The sequence below is a fragment of the Zea mays genome, chromosome 5 (assembly GCF_902167145.1).
Source record: "Zea mays cultivar B73 chromosome 5, Zm-B73-REFERENCE-NAM-5.0, whole genome shotgun sequence".
In the NCBI taxonomy this organism is placed as follows: Eukaryota; Viridiplantae; Streptophyta; class Magnoliopsida; order Poales; family Poaceae; genus Zea; species Zea mays.
In genome coordinates this window covers 28733424-28749426 of record NC_050100.1, presented here as the reverse complement: position 1 = coordinate 28749426, position 16003 = coordinate 28733424, and the positions used below count along the sequence as shown (strand labels likewise).

General features: G+C 45.5%; 1 protein-coding gene across 1 annotated transcript; it reads left to right on the top strand.

Annotated features, from left to right (window-relative positions):
- The first annotated feature begins 842 nt into the window (after nt 1–842).
- Nucleotides 843–1895, top strand: LOC103626157 (uncharacterized). Its single transcript, XM_008646550.4, has one exon. It carries the CDS (start codon nt 1298–1300, stop codon nt 1787–1789), a length of 492 nt encoding a protein of 163 aa, XP_008644772.1. The 5' UTR covers nt 843–1297; the 3' UTR covers nt 1790–1895.
- The last annotated feature ends 14108 nt before the right edge of the window (nt 1896–16003 follow it).

Genomic DNA, 16003 nt, shown 5'->3' with positions numbered 1-16003 from the left:
ACCCTAGTGGCCAATACTCAGAAAGATTCCTAGTAATACAGTACCTTTGCGTTTCTGAAGAGTGGCTGGCTGGCTGCCAGTATAGCAGCACATTCAGACAGACAGGTTCTGCGTTGCAAATTTGCATTGTCCGGGACGCGCCCTCTAGCGTGGAAAAGATGGAGGAGTGAAGGCGACGTAATGTGGGGCATGGCTGCAAGCCACGCCTGTTCAATTGCTCGAGACAGCAGCGGCCGGCGGTGGCGCCCTTCAAATCGTTGGACTTGGCACGGCAGGCAGACAGGCGACGACTGTGCGCGTGCGAGGCCTTGCTCCTGCGCAGGCAGCAATCATGCGTGGTGTGTTGCTGCGGCAGGCATGGCTGGATGGGCCAAGGAGGGGAGGTAAAAAAATCATGACCTCTACTGGATCCCTGCAGGTGCTGCACAGGCTTTTCTGGGCCTTGGATGGTTTATCTAGTGCAAATTGGGGCCTGGATCGTAAAAGCAGCTGGAGTCGATCATTCAGGGCTGACACATTACATTTTCTCTGTTGCTGAGACTAATCTGCATTGGTGCCTACAAATTTCTCTCTTGAGTATTAACTATTGTGTGACTGTTTGGTTGTTGTCAGATTAGCTACTGAGGCATCTGTGCTAGCTATTTATCTATCAAGAGTTACTTGTAATCATAATCAATCGCAAACTAAAAAAAAACTGCATAACTTCACGTCTTCATTAATATCTAATAGATATTCAACTCAATCACAATTACCGCAGGGAAAAGATCACTAGAGACTCTTTGCTCATTCCCTTTGTGGCCAAGAATGTTTCCATCATTAGTAGCCCGAAAGCGAACATAAAGGCAACCAAAAGTTGCTTAAAAGGCATGCTTTAAAGACAGTAACAAACTAACAGTGTTTATAAAGCACATGTGGGAGTGACTATGATTGATCCCTTAACTAGTCTGAATTAAAAAGATTCTTTTTTAAGAAGTACAATAAACAAGACTCTGATTAAGGATGTGTCTCACTCTGGCTGTCTCGCCCTCTCCATATGGACATCTTCTGCACTGCACCTGGAGCTAATAAAGCTCCTGTAAACCATCATGCCATCTCTTCACACCTTGCCATTATTCTGCTCCCCCTTCGCTTGCCACTACAAGAATTGAAGTAGAAGCAAAGCCTCAGGCACCGTACCTTTGTGTGCTTACTGCTGCACCCTCTATATAAGCATGAAGAATTCCAGCTCACACTCGCCTGCGAACTTATGTGACCAATAAGATCAAGCTCCAGCTCAACCGAAGGTGTAGCTCGAGCCATGGCTAAGATCACCACAATGGCGGTAGTGGCGGCGATCGCGCTTGTTCTTCTACCCGTCGGCCGCGGCGAGGAGATGCCCACCGCAGCGCACCCGCACGGGCTCTCCTTCGAGAGCCCGCTCGCTCTGTCGCCGGCTGCTTACGACTTCTTCCACCCCAGCGCTCGCGCCCGACGAGCTCACGGCGTCGCGCCGGTGCCGGCGCTCGCGCCTCGCGGACAGGAGCAGCTGAGGCCTGAGGGAGTCCGCGGTCAGAAGAACATCGGCGAGCGTAGCGAAGGCCGACCTGGACGAAGAGGCCGTGGCGCCCGTGGAGACGCACCGGCGCCTCAACCACAAGGTGACATGCGTGTTCGTCGGCGCCGCAGCAGCCGCGCTAGTGGCTATCGGCGTGGCGTACGCCGTGGTGCGGCGCCGGGTCGTAGCGGCGCGCGGTGGCGCGGGCGCGCCCAAGTCGAACGCGTAGTTGCTTCAGGGCCCGCGGACTGGTAGCTTTAGGTGGGCCCAGAGAGTTGGGCCGGGATGTTTGTATAAATATGGAATGCAAGATTTTGTTTGTTGCGTCTAACGGAAAGGAAAACGTATTTTACCTCCTCAATTATCGCAAAAGTTACTTCCAGCCTCCCATTGGTTAGGACATATAATTTTTTTGGCATGATATTAAATAAAACTTTGACTATACATATATTTCATAATATATAATTAATAAATACAAAAATATCATCATCTTAAAGTACTTTTGTATATGAATCCAAATATATAGCATGCATAAACTAAAAATACATGTTTTTTTTTGCTAAGTTATTATTCAAAGATTTAAAAGATTGATTTTTATTGAACTAGTAGATCTATACATTGAATACTCCATCCCACGAAGCAAGTCGTCCTAGCCCTTGGTATCTTGTCCCGTGAATCTTGTTGTTCCTGTGTGTGGGCCCCAAAAATATCTTCCCAACCTCCTTCCTTCCATTGTGACCATGAGAAAGGGAAACAAATTGTATGTTCTTTATCAGCCGCATTTCATCTCCCCTCATCGATCTTCTCCTTCCAGACCTAGACTCCAACTTCCCTTGTCGACCCTCTCGCTCCATGCCTAGATCTAGAAGCATTCCCCTCCTCCAACTTCAATTTGCGCCGGATTTAGAGTCAGCGCTCGTCCTCACCATGGATAGAAGCTAGCTCCATCCAGACATCGTTGCCAAGGATGACAAGATCAGAGTGGAGAGCTGTTGGCGCAGCAGACGAATCAATCGTAGGAAATCACCACTCACAATCAGCCCAAAGATCAACGACATGAGTAGGGAGCATTCGGCATAGCTCGCGCCTCCGCCTGCGTGACTCAGAGTTTGCAATCCCCTACCAGTTCGTCGATGTTTGGAGTGGGAGCACATGGCGCAGCTCCCGTGTCGTCGATGTGAGAGCTAGGAATGCATGGCATAGACCTAAGGTCCATCTACGTGATTCTGAGATTGGAATCACCCCTAATGACGGTGATGTACAAGTATCAAGCATCCCTCCCATGTTAGTTTTGTGTTGTGCGGATTTAATGTACTCCTACGATTCTAAGCATAGTTATTTTTGTTGTTGCAGGCATTTGTAGATTTTGATGCCGAGACTAAGGACGTGAGTGTTGTTGAGGTACGACATAAGATAACACCTGTTGCGATTGAGGATAAGACAGACCAAGGTCTAGAGTACTATATGGGATTGTTTCAACGTAATTTACACGACCTGAATCAGAATATACAGAATCTAGAGCATGACATACATAAGTTTGATAGAATAGTGAAACAAAAGATTAGGCCAGTACCCAAAAGACTTGACACATAACCTTGTCGTGTCACCTAGTTTACACTCGTATGACCATTTCCTATAACCAAAAGCCATGATACATCAGCTAGATGCCTACACACCTATCCAATACCATGAAACAAAAGCTTGGTGGTTTACCTACCTTACACTAGCATGCTCACTAGACAAGGAGTGAAGAGTAGTCTCATTTAATTGTCGGTCACAATCAAGTCTGTTTGGAAGAATGCTTAAAGCCTCTAGCCTCTCTTTGTTCAACAACATCCCATATGCTTTTGTGGAGCGAGGTTAGATGAAATCGCATTAAATCGCTCCACCTAGCGTAATCTTCACCATCAAAAGTTGGTGGTTTGCCTAATGGGACGGAAAGTAAAGGTGTATGTTTGGAAATGCGAGGGTAGCGTAGGGGGATCTTACTATACTTCTTGCGCTCTTGGCGCTTAGAAGTGACGGAGGGCGCATCGGAGTCGGAGGTCGATGTTGATGAAGTGTCGGTCTCGTAGTAGACCACCTTCCTCATCCTCTTGTGCTTGTCGCCTTTCCGATGCGGCTTGTGGGAAGAAGATTTTTCCTTCTTCTCTTTGTGGTGAGAGGAGGAAGACTTTTTCTCCTTCCGTTTGGAGGAGTCCTTCTTCTCCTTCCTCTTGGTGCGGGACTCTTCCGATGAAGTGCTCCCGTGGCTTGTAGTGGGCTTTTCGCCGGTCTCCATCTCCTTCTTGGCGTGATCTCCCGACATCACTTCGAGCGGTTAGGCTCTAATGAAGCACCGGGCTCTGATACCAATTGATAGTCACCTAGAGGGGGGGTGAATAGGGCGAAACTGAAATTTACAAATATGAACACAACTACAAGCCGGGTTAGCGTTAGAAATATAAACGAGTCCACGAGAGAGGGCGCAAAACAAATCGCAAGCGAATAATGAAGTGTGTGACACGCGAATTTGTTTTACCGAGGTTCGGTTCTTCCAAACCTACTCCCCGTTGAGGAGGCCACAAAGGCCGGGTCTCTTTCAACCCTTCCCTCTCTCAAACGGTCCCACGGACCGAGTGAGCTTCTCTTCTCAAATCAAAGCCGGGAACAAAACTTCCCCGCAAGGGCCACCACACAATTGGTGCCTCTTGCCTTGATTACAATGGAGTATTGATCACAAGAACAAGTGAGAAAGAAAAGAAGCAATCCATGCGCAAGAGCTCAAAAGAGCACGACAAATCACTCTCACTAGTCACTAGGGCTTTGTGTGGAATTGGAGAGGATTTGATCTCTTTGGTGTGTCTTGAATTGAATACTAGAGCTCTTGTAGTAGTTGGGAAGTGTAAAACTTGGATGCAATGAATGGTGGGGTGGTTGGGGTATTTATAGCCTCAACCACCAAATGTGGCCGTTGGGAGGCTGTCTGCTCGATGGCGCACCGGACAGTCTGGTGCACACCGGACAGTCCGGTGCCCCCTGCCACGTCATCACTGCCGTTGGATTCTGACCGTTGGAGCTTCTGACTTGTGGGCCCGCCTGGGTGTCCGGTGCACACCGGACAGGTACTGTTTGCTGTCCGGTGTGCCAGTATGGGCGCGCCTGGCTTCTGCGCGCGCAGAGCGCGCATTAAATGCGCGGCAGAGAGCCGTTGCACTGGAGTCGCACCGGACAGTCCGGTGCACACCGGACAGTCCGGTGAATTTTAGCGGACTAGCCGTTGGAATTTCCCGAAGCTGGCGAGTTCCTGAGGCCTCTTCTCCATGGCGCACCGGACACTGTCCGGTGTACACCGGACAGTCCGGTGAAATATAGCGCGAGTGCCTCTGGAAATTCCCGAAGGTGGAGAGTTTGAGCCTGAGTCCCCCTGGTGCACCGGACATGTCCGGTGGCACACCGGATAGTCCGGTGCGCCAGACCAGGGGTGCCTTCGGTTGCCCCTTTGCTCCTTTGTTGAATCCAAAACTTGGTCTTTTTATTGGCTGAGTGTGAACCTTTTACACCTGTATAATCTATACACTTGGGCAAACTAGTTAGTCCAAATAATTTGTGTTGGTCAATTCAACCACCAAAATTAAATGGGGACTAGGTGTAAGCCTAATTCCCTTTCAATCTCCCCCTTTTTGGTGATTGATGCCAACACAAACCAAAGCAAATATAGAAGTGCATAATTGAACTAGTTTGCATAATGTAAGTGTAAAGGTTGCTTGGAATTGAGCCAATATAAATACTTACAAGATATGCATGGATTGTTTCTTTTATATAACATTTTGGACCACGTTTGCACCACATGTTTTGTTTTTGCAAATTCTTTTTGTAAATCCATTTCAAAGATCTTTTGCAAATAGTCAAAGGTAAATGAATAAGAGTTTGCAAAGCATTTTCAAGATTTGAAATTTACTCCCCCTGTTTCAAATGTTTTTTTTCTTTGACTTAACAAAACTCCCCCTAAAGGAAATCCACCTCTTAGTGTTCAAGAGGGTTTTGATATACATTTAAAAAAAACTAATTTTCTCCTCCTTTTGAACATAATAGGGTACCAATTGATAAATACTCTTGGAAAGCACTAAGTTTTTGAAATTGGTGGTGGTGCGGTCCTTTTGCTTTGGGCTCATACTTTCTCCCCCTTTGGCATGAATCGCCAAAAACAGAATTATTAGAGCCCTTCGAAGAACTATCTTCCCCTTTGGTCATAAGTAAATGAGTTAAGATTATACCAAAGACGAAGTCCGGTCCTTTTGCTTTGGGCTTTTACTCTCTCCCCCAAAGACAAGGTCCTTTTCTTGGAGCGATGGCGAAGGATGAGTTACGGAGTGGAAGCCTTTGTCTTCGCCGAAGACTCCAATTCCCTTTCAATATACCTATGACTTGGTTTGAAATAGACTTGAAAACGCATTAGTCATAGCATATAAAAGAGATATGATCAAAGGTATTCAAATGAGCTATGTGTGCAAGCTAGCAAAAGAAATTTCTAGAATCAAGAATATTGAGCTCATGCCTAAGTCTGGTAAAAGATTGTTCATCAAGAGGCTTGGTAAAGATATCAGCTAATTGATCTTTAGTGTTAATGTAAGAAATCTCGATATCTCCCTTTTGTTGGTGATCCCTAAGAAAATGATACCGAATGGCTATGTGCTTAGTGCGGCTATGCTCGACGGGATTGTCGGCCATTTTGATTGCACTCTCATTATCACATAGCAAAGGGACTTTGGTTAATTTGTAACCGTAGTCCCGCAGGGTTTGCCTCATCCAAAGCAATTGCGCGCAACAATGTCCTGCGGCAATGTATTCGGCTTCGGCGGTGGAAAGAGCGACCGAATTTTGCTTCTTTGAAGCCCATGACACCAAGGATCTTCCCAAGAACTGGCAAGTCCCCGATGTGCTCTTCCTATTAATCTTACACCCCGCCCAATCGGCATCCGAATAACCAATCAAATCAAAAGTGGATCCCCGAGGGTACCAAAGCCCAAACTTAGGTGTATAAGCCAAATATCTCAAGATTCGTTTTACGGCCGTAAGGTGGGATTCCTTAGGGTCGGATTGGAATCTTGCACACATGCAAACGGAAAGCATAATGTCCGGTCGAGATGCACATAAGTAAAGCAATGAACCAATCATCGACCGGTATACCTTTTGATCCACGGACTTACCTCCCGTGTCGAGGTCGAGATGCCCATTTGTTCCCATGGGTGTCTTGATGGGCTTGGCATCCTTCATTCCAAACTTGCTTAGAATGTCTTGAGTATACTTCGTTTGGCTAATGAAAGTGCCCTCTTGGAGTTGCTTGACTTGGAATCCTAGGAAATACTTCAACTCCCCCATCATAGACATCTCGAATTTCTTTGTCATGATCCTACTAAATTCTTTACATGTAGATTCGTTAGTAGACCCAAATATAATATCATCAACATAAATTTGGCATACGAACAAATCATTGTCAAGAGTTTTAGTGAACAAAGTAGGATCGGCCTTGCCGACTTTGAAGCCATTAGCAATAAGGAAATCTCTTAGGCATTCATACCATGCTCTTGGAGCTTGCTTGAGCCCATAAAGCGCCTTAGAGAGCCTATAGACATGATTAGGGTACTCACTATCTTCAAAGTCGGGAGGTTGCTCAACATAAACCTCTTCCTTGATTGGTCCGTTGAGGAAGGCACTTTTTACGTCCATTTGATAAAGCTTAAAGCCATGGTAAGTAGCATAGGCCAATAATATGCGAATTGACTCAAGCCTAGCTACGGGTGCATAGGTTTCACCGAAATCCAAACCTTCGACTTGGGAATATCCCTTGGCCACAAGTCGTGCTTTGTTCCTTGTCACCACACCATGCTCATCTTGCTTGTTGCGGAAGACCCATTTGGTTCCTACAACATTTTGGTTAGGACGTGGAACCAAATGCCATACCTCATTCCTCGTGAAGTTGTTGAGCTCCTCTTGCATCGCCATCACCCAATCCGAATCTTGAAGTGCTTCCTCTACCCTGTGTGGCTCAATAGAGGAAACAAAAGAGTAATGTTCACAAAAATGTGCAACACGAGATCGAGTGGTTACCCCCTTATGAATGTCGCCGAGGATGGTGTCGACGGGGTGATCTCGTTGGATTGCTTGGTGGACTCTTGGGTGTGGCGGTCTTGGTTCCTCATCCTCCTTGTCTTCCTTATTTGCATCTCCCCCTTGGTCATTGCCATCGTCTTGAGGTGGCTCATTTGCTTGATCTTCTACTTTATCAACTTGAGCCTCATCCTCATTTTGAGTTGGTGGAGATGCTTGCGTGGTGGAGGATGGTTGATCTTGTGCACTTGGAGGCTCTTCGGATTCCTTAGGACACACATCCCCAATGGACATGTTCCTTAGCGCTATGCATGGAGCCTCTTCATTACCTATCTCATCAAGATCAACTTGCTCTACTTGAGAGCCGTTAGATTCATCAAACACAATGTCACATGAGACTTCAACTAGTCCAGTGGACTTGTTAAAGACCCTATATGCCCTTGTGTTTGAGTCATAACCAAGTAAAAAGCCTTCTACAGTTTTAGGAGCAAATTTAGATTTTCTACCTCTTTTAACAAGAATAAAGCATTTGCTACCAAAAACTCTAAAGTATGAAATGTTGGGCTTTTTACCGGTTAGGAGTTCATATGATGTCTTCTTGAGGATTCGGTGAAGATATAACCTGTTGATGGCGTAGCAGGCGGTGTTGACTGCTTCGGCCCAAAATCGGTCCGGTGTCTTGTACTCATCAAGCATGGTTCTTGTCATGTCCAATAGAGTTCGATTCTTCCTTTCCACTACACCATTTTGTTGAGGGGTGTAGGGAGAAGAGAACTCATGCTTGATGCCCTCCTCCTCAAGAAAGCCTTCAATTTGTGAGTTCTTGAACTTCGTCCCGTTGTCGCTTCTTATTTTCTTGATCCTTAATCCGAACTCATTTTGAGCCCGTCTCAAGAATCCCTTTAAGGTCTCTTGGGTTTGAGATTTTTCCTGTAAAAAGAATACCCAAGTGAAGCGAGAATAATCATCCACTATTACAAGACAATACTTACTCCCGCCGATGCTTATGTAAGCAATCGGGCCGAATAGATCCATGTGGAGTAGCTCAAGCGGCCTGTCGGTCGTCATGATGTTCTTGTGTGGATGATGGACTCCAACTTGCTTCCCCGCCTGACATGCGCTACAAATCCTGTCTTTCTCAAAATGAACATTTGTTAATCCTAAAATGTGTTCTCCCTTTAGAAGCTTATGAAGATTCTTCATCCCAACATGGGCTAGTCGGCGGTGCCAGAGCCAACCCATGTTAGTCTTAGCAATTAAGCATGTGTCGAGTTCAGCTCTATCAAAATCTACTAAGTATAGCTGACCCTCTAACACACCCTTAAATGCTATTGAATCATCACTTCTTCTAAAGACAGTGACACCTACATCAGTAAAAAGACAGTTGTAGCCCATTTGACATAATTGGGAAACAGAAAGCAAGTTGTAATCTAAAGAATCAACAAGAAAAACATTGGAAATAGAATGGTCAGGAGATATAGCAATTTTACCAAGTCCTTTGACCAAACCTTGATTTCCATCCCCGAATGTGATAGCTCGTTGGGGATCTTGGTTTTTCTCATATGAGGAGAACATCCTTTTCTCCCCGGTCATGTGGTTTGTGCACCCGCTGTCGAGTATCCAACTTGAGCCCCCGGATGCATAAACCTACAAAACAATTTTAGTTCTTGACTTTAGGTACCCAAACGGTTTTGGGTCCTTTGGCATTAGACACAAGAACTTTGGGTACCCAAACACAAGTCTTTGACCCCTTGTGTTTGCCCCCAACAAATTTGGCAACTACCTTGCCGGATTTGCTAGTAAGCACATATGATGCATCAAAAGTTTTAAATGAAATAGTATGATCATTTGATGCATTAGGAATTTTCCTTTTAGGCAACTTAGCACGGGTTGGTTGCCTAGAACTAGATGTCTCACTCTTATACATAAAAGCATGATTTGGACCAGAGTGAGACTTCCTAGAATGAATTTTCCTAATTTTGTCCTCGGGATAACCGGCAGGATATAAAATGTAACCCTCGTTATCCTGAGACATGGGAGCCTTGCCCTTAACAAAATTTGACAATCTTTTAGGAGGGGCACTAATTTTGACATTGTCTCCCCTTTGGAAGCCAATGCCATCCTTAATGCCCGGGCGTCTCCCATTATAAAGCATGCTACGAGCAAATTTAAATTTCTCATTTTCTAAGTTGTGCTCGGCAATTTTAGCATCTAGTTTTGCTATATGATCATTTTGTTGTTTAATTAAAGACATGTGATCATGAATAGCATTAACATCAATATCTCTACATCTATCACAAATAGACACATGCTCAATAGTAGATGTAGACGGTTTGCAAGAATTAAGTTCAACAATCTTAGCATGTAATATATCGTTTTTATCTCTAAGATCGGAAATAGTGACATTGCAAACATCAAAATCTTTAGCCTTAGCAATTAAATTTTCATTCTCTAATCTAAGGCTAGCAAGAGATGCATTCAATTCATCAATCTTAGCAAGCAAATCAACATTATCATCTCCAAGATTAGGAATTGAAACATCACACACATGTGAATCAACCTTAGCATTTAAACTAGCATTTTCATTTCTAAGGTTGTCAATAATCTCACGGCAAGTGCTTAGCTCACTAGACAATTTTTCACATTTTTCAACTTGTAGAGCATAAGCATTTTTAACCTTAACATGTTTTTTATTTTCCTTGATTAGGAAGTCCTCTTGGGAGTCCAAGAGATCATCCTTCTCATGGATGGCACTAATTAGTTCATTTAATTTCTCCTTTTGTTCCATGTTAAGGTTGGCAAAAAGAGTTCGCAAATTATCTTCCTCACCACTAGCATTATCATCACTGGAAGACTCATATTTAGTGGAGGAGTTGGATTTAACCTTCTTCTTTTTGCCGTCCTTTGCCATGAGGCACTTGTGTCCGATGTTTGGGAAGAGGAGTCCCTTGGTGACGGCGATGTTGGCGGCGTCCTCGTCGTCGGAGGAGTCGCTAGTGCTTTCGTCGGAGTCCCACTCCCGACAAACATGGGCATCGCCGCCCTTCTTCTTGTAGTACCTCTTCTTCTCCTTTCGCCTCCCCTTCTTGTCGTCACCTCGGTCACTGTCACTAGATATAGGACATTTAGCAATAAAATGACCGGGCTTACCACACTTGTAGCAAACCTTCTTGGAGCGGGACTTGTAGTCCTTCCCCTTCCTTTGCTTGAGGATTTGGCGGAAGCTCTTGATGACGAGCGCCATTTCCTCATTGTCGAGCTTGGAGGCGTCTATTGGTTGTCGACTTGGTGTAGACTCCTCCTTCTTCTCCTCCGTTGCCTTGAATGCAACAGGTTGAGCTTCGGATGTGGTGGCATCATCAAGCTCGTTGATCTTCCTCGAGCCTTCGATCATGCACTCAAAACTTACAAAATTCCCGATAACTTCCTCGGGGGTCATTTTAGTATATCTAGGATTACCACGAATTAATTGAACTTGAGTAGGGTTAAGGAAAATAAGAGATCTTAGAATAACCTTAACCACCTCGTGGTCATCCCACTTTACGCTCCCGAGGTTGCGCACTTGGTTCACCAAGGTCTTGAGCCGATTGTACATGTGTTGTGGCTCCTCCCCTTTGCGAAGCCGGAACCGACCGAGCTCCCCCTCAATCGTTTCCCGCTTGGTGATCTTGGTGAGCTCATCACCCTCATGCGCGGTCTTGAGTAAATCCCAAATCTCCTTTGCATTCTTCAACCCTTGAACTTTGTTATACTCCTCTCTACTCAAAGAGGCTAGGAGTATTGTTGTTGCTTGAGAGTTGAAGTGCTCGATTTGGGCCACCTCATCCTCATCATAGTTCTCATCCCCTACGGATGGTACCTGCGCACCAAACTCAACAACATCCCATATGCTTTTGTGGAGCGAGGTTAGATGAAATCGCATTAAATCGCTCCACCTAGCGTAATCTTCACCATCAAAAGTTGGTGGTTTGCCTAATGGGACGGAAAGTAAAGGTGTATGTTTGGAAATGCGAGGGTAGCGTAGGGGGATCTTACTATACTTCTTGCGCTCTTGGCGCTTAGAAGTGACGGAGGGCGCATCGGAGTCGGAGGTCGATGTTGATGAAGTGTCGGTCTCGTAGTAGACCACCTTCCTCATCCTCTTGTGCTTGTCGCCTTTCCGATGCGGCTTGTGGGAAGAAGATTTTTCCTTCTTCTCTTTGTGGTGAGAGGAGGAAGACTTTTTCTCCTTCCGTTTGGAGGAGTCCTTCTTCTCCTTCCTCTTGGTGCGGAACTCTTTCGATGAAGTGCTCCCGTGGCTTGTAGTGGGCTTTTCGCCGGTCTCCATCTCCTTCTTGGCGTGATCTCCCGACATCACTTTGAGCGGTTAGGCTCTAATGAAGCACCGGGCTCTGATACCAATTGATAGTCGCCTAGAGGGGGGGGGTGAATAGGGCGAAACTGAAATTTACAAATATGAACACAACTACAAGCCGGGTTAGCGTTAGAAATATAAACGAGTCCACGAGAGAGGGCGCAAAACAAATCGCAAGCGAATAATGAAGTGTGTGACACGCGAATTTGTTTTACCGAGGTTCGGTTCTTCTAAACCTACTCCCCGTTGAGGAGGCCACAAAGGCCGGGTCTCTTTCAACCCTTCCCTCTCTCAAACGGTCCCACGGACCAAGTGAGCTTCTCTTCTCAAATCAAAGCCGGGAACAAAACTTCCCCGCAAGGGCCACCACACAATTGGTGCCTCTTGCCTTGATTACAATGGAGTATTGATCACAAGAACAAGTGAGAAAGAAAAGAAGCAATCCAAGCGCAAGAGCTCAAAAGAGCACGACAAATCACTCTCACTAGTCACTAGGGCTTTGTGTGGAATTGGAGAGGATTTGATCTCTTTGGTGTGTCTTGAATTGAATACTAGAGCTCTTGTAGTAGTTGGGAAGTGTAAAACTTGGATGCAATGAATGGTGGGGTGGTTGGGGTATTTATAGCCTCAACCACCAAATGTGGCCGTTGGGAGGCTGTCTGCTCGATGGCGCACCGGACAGTCTGGTGCACACCGGACAGTCCGGTGCCCCCTGCCACGTCATCACTGCCGTTGGATTCTGACCGTTGGAGCTTCTGACTTGTGGGCCCGCCTGGGTGTCCGGTGCACACCGGACAGGTACTGTTTGCTGTCCGGTGTGCCAGTATGGGCGCGCCTGGCTTCTGCGCGCGCAGAGCGCGCATTAAATGCGCGGCAGAGAGCCGTTGGCGCGGAGATAGCCGTTGCACTGGAGTCGCACCGGACAGTCCGGTGCACACCGGACAGTCCGGTGAATTTTAGCGGACTAGCCGTTGGAATTTCCCGAAGCTGGCGAGTTCCTGAGGCCTCTTCTCCATGGCGCACCGGACACTGTCCGGTGTACACCGGACAGTCCGGTGAAATATAGCGCGAGTGCCTCTGGAAATTCCCGAAGGTGGAGAGTTTGAGCCTGAGTCCCCCTGGTGCACCGGACATGTCCGGTGGCACACCGGATAGTCCGGTGCGCCAGACCAGGGGTGCCTTCGGTTGCCCCTTTGCTCCTTTGTTGAATCCAAAACTTGGTCTTTTTATTGGCTGAGTGTGAACCTTTTACACCTGTATAATCTATACACTTGGGCAAACTAGTTAGTCCAAATAATTTGTGTTGGTCAATTCAACCACCAAAATTAAATGGGGACTAGGTGTAAGCCTAATTCCCTTTCAATCTCCCCCTTTTTGGTGATTGATGCCAACACAAACCAAAGCAAATATAGAAGTGCATAATTGAACTAGTTTGCATAATGTAAGTGTAAAGGTTGCTTGGAATTGAGCCAATATAAATACTTACAAGATATGCATGGATTGTTTCTTTTATATAACATTTTGGACCACGTTTGCACCACATGTTTTGTTTTTGCAAATTCTTTTTGTAAATCCATTTCAAAGATCTTTTGCAAATAGTCAAAGGTAAATGAATAAGAGTTTGCAAAGCATTTTCAAGATTTGAAATTTACTCCCCCTGTTTCAAATGTTTTTTTTCTTTGACTTAACAAAACTCCCCCTAAAGGAAATCCACCTCTTAGTGTTCAAGAGGGTTTTGATATACATTTAAAAAAAACTAATTTTCTCCTCCTTTTGAACATAATAGGGTACCAATTGATAAATACTCTTGGAAAGCACTAAGTTTTTGAAATTGGTGGTGGTGCGGTCCTTTTGCTTTGGGCTCATACTTTCTCCCCCTTTGGCATGAATCGCCAAAAACAGAATTATTAGAGCCCTTCGAAGAACTATCTTCCCCTTTGGTCATAAGTAAATGAGTTAAGATTATACCAAAGACGAAGTCCGGTCCTTTTGCTTTGGGCTTTTACTCTCTCCCCCAAAGACAAGGTCCTTTTCTTGGAGCGATGGCGAAGGATGAGTTACGGAGTGGAAGCCTTTGTCTTCGCCGAAGACTCCAATTCCCTTTCAATATACCTATGACTTGGTTTGAAATAGACTTGAAAACGCATTAGTCATAGCATATAAAAGAGATATGATCAAAGGTATTCAAATGAGCTATGTGTGCAAGCTAGCAAAAGAAATTTCTAGAATCAAGAATATTGAGCTCATGCCTAAGTCTGGTAAAAGATTGTTCATCAAGAGGCTTGGTAAAGATATCAGCTAATTGATCTTTAGTGTTAATGTAAGAAATCTCGATATCTCCCTTTTGTTGGTGATCCCTAAGAAAATGATACCGAATGGCTATGTGCTTAGTGCGGCTATGCTCGACGGGATTGTCGGCCATTTTGATTGCACTCTCATTATCACATAGCAAAGGGACTTTGGTTAATTTGTAACCGTAGTCCCGCAGGGTTTGCCTCATCCAAAGCAATTGCGCGCAACAATGTCCTGCGGCAATGTATTCGGCTTCGGCGGTGGAAAGAGCGACCGAATTTTGCTTCTTTGAAGCCCATGACACCAAGGATCTTCCCAAGAACTGGCAAGTCCCCGATGTGCTCTTCCTATTAATCTTACACCCCGCCCAATCGGCATCCGAATAACCAATCAAATCAAAAGTGGATCCCCGAGGGTACCAAAGCCCAAACTTAGGTGTATAAGCCAAATATCTCAAGATTCGTTTTACGGCCGTAAGGTGGGATTCCTTAGGGTCGGATTGGAATCTTGCACACATGCAAACGGAAAGCATAATGTCCGGTCGAGATGCACATAAGTAAAGCAATGAACCAATCATCGACCGGTATACCTTTTGATCCACGGACTTACCTCCCGTGTCGAGGTCGAGATGCCCATTTGTTCCCATGGGTGTCTTGATGGGCTTGGCATCCTTCATTCCAAACTTGCTTAGAATGTCTTGAGTATACTTCATTTGGCTAATGAAAGTGCCCTCTTGGAGTTGCTTGACTTGGAATCCTAGGAAATACTTCAACTCCCCCATCATAGACATCTCGAATTTCTTTGTCATGATCCTACTAAATTCTTTACATGTAGATTCGTTAGTAGACCCAAATATAATATCATCAACATAAATTTGGCATACGAACAAATCATTGTCAAGAGTTTTAGTGAACAAAGTAGGATCGGCCTTGCCGACTTTGAAGCCATTAGCAATAAGGAAATCTCTTAGGCATTCATACCATGCTCTTGGAGCTTGCTTGAGCCCATAAAGCGCCTTAGAGAGCCTATAGACATGATTAGGGTACTCACTATCTTCAAAGTCGGGAGGTTGCTCAACATAAACCTCTTCCTTGATTGGTCCGTTGAGGAAGGCACTTTTTACGTCCATTTGATAAAGCTTAAAGCCATGGTAAGTAGCATAGGCCAATAATATGCGAATTGACTCAAGCCTAGCTACGGGTGCATAGGTTTCACCGAAATCCAAACCTTCGACTTGGGAATATCCCTTGGCCACAAGTCGTGCTTTGTTCCTTGTCACCACACCATGCTCATCTTGCTTGTTGCGGAAGACCCATTTGGTTCCTACAACATTTTGGTTAGGACGTGGAACCAAATGCCATACCTCATTCCTCGTGAAGTTGTTGAGCTCCTCTTGCATCGCCATCACCCAATCCGAATCTTGAAGTGCTTCCTCTACCCTGTGTGGCTCAATAGAGGAAACAAAAGAGTAATGTTCACAAAAATGTGCAACACGAGATCGAGTGGTTACCCCCTTATGAATGTCGCCGAGGATGGTGTCGACGGGGTGATCTCGTTGGATTGCTTGGTGGACTCTTGGGTGTGGCGGTCTTGGTTCCTCATCCTCCTTGTCTTCCTTATTTGCATCTCCCCCTTGGTCATTGCCATCGTCTTGAGGTGGCTCATTTGCTTGATCTTCTACTTTATCAACTTGAGCCTCATCCTCATTTTGAGTTGGTGGAGATGCTTGCGTG

Bases quoted from the DNA above. Each gene is read 5' to 3' on its own strand.
- LOC103626157 (XM_008646550.4), top strand. From the start codon at position 1,298: ATGGCTAAGATCACCACAATGGCGGTAGTGGCGGCGATCGCGCTTGTT.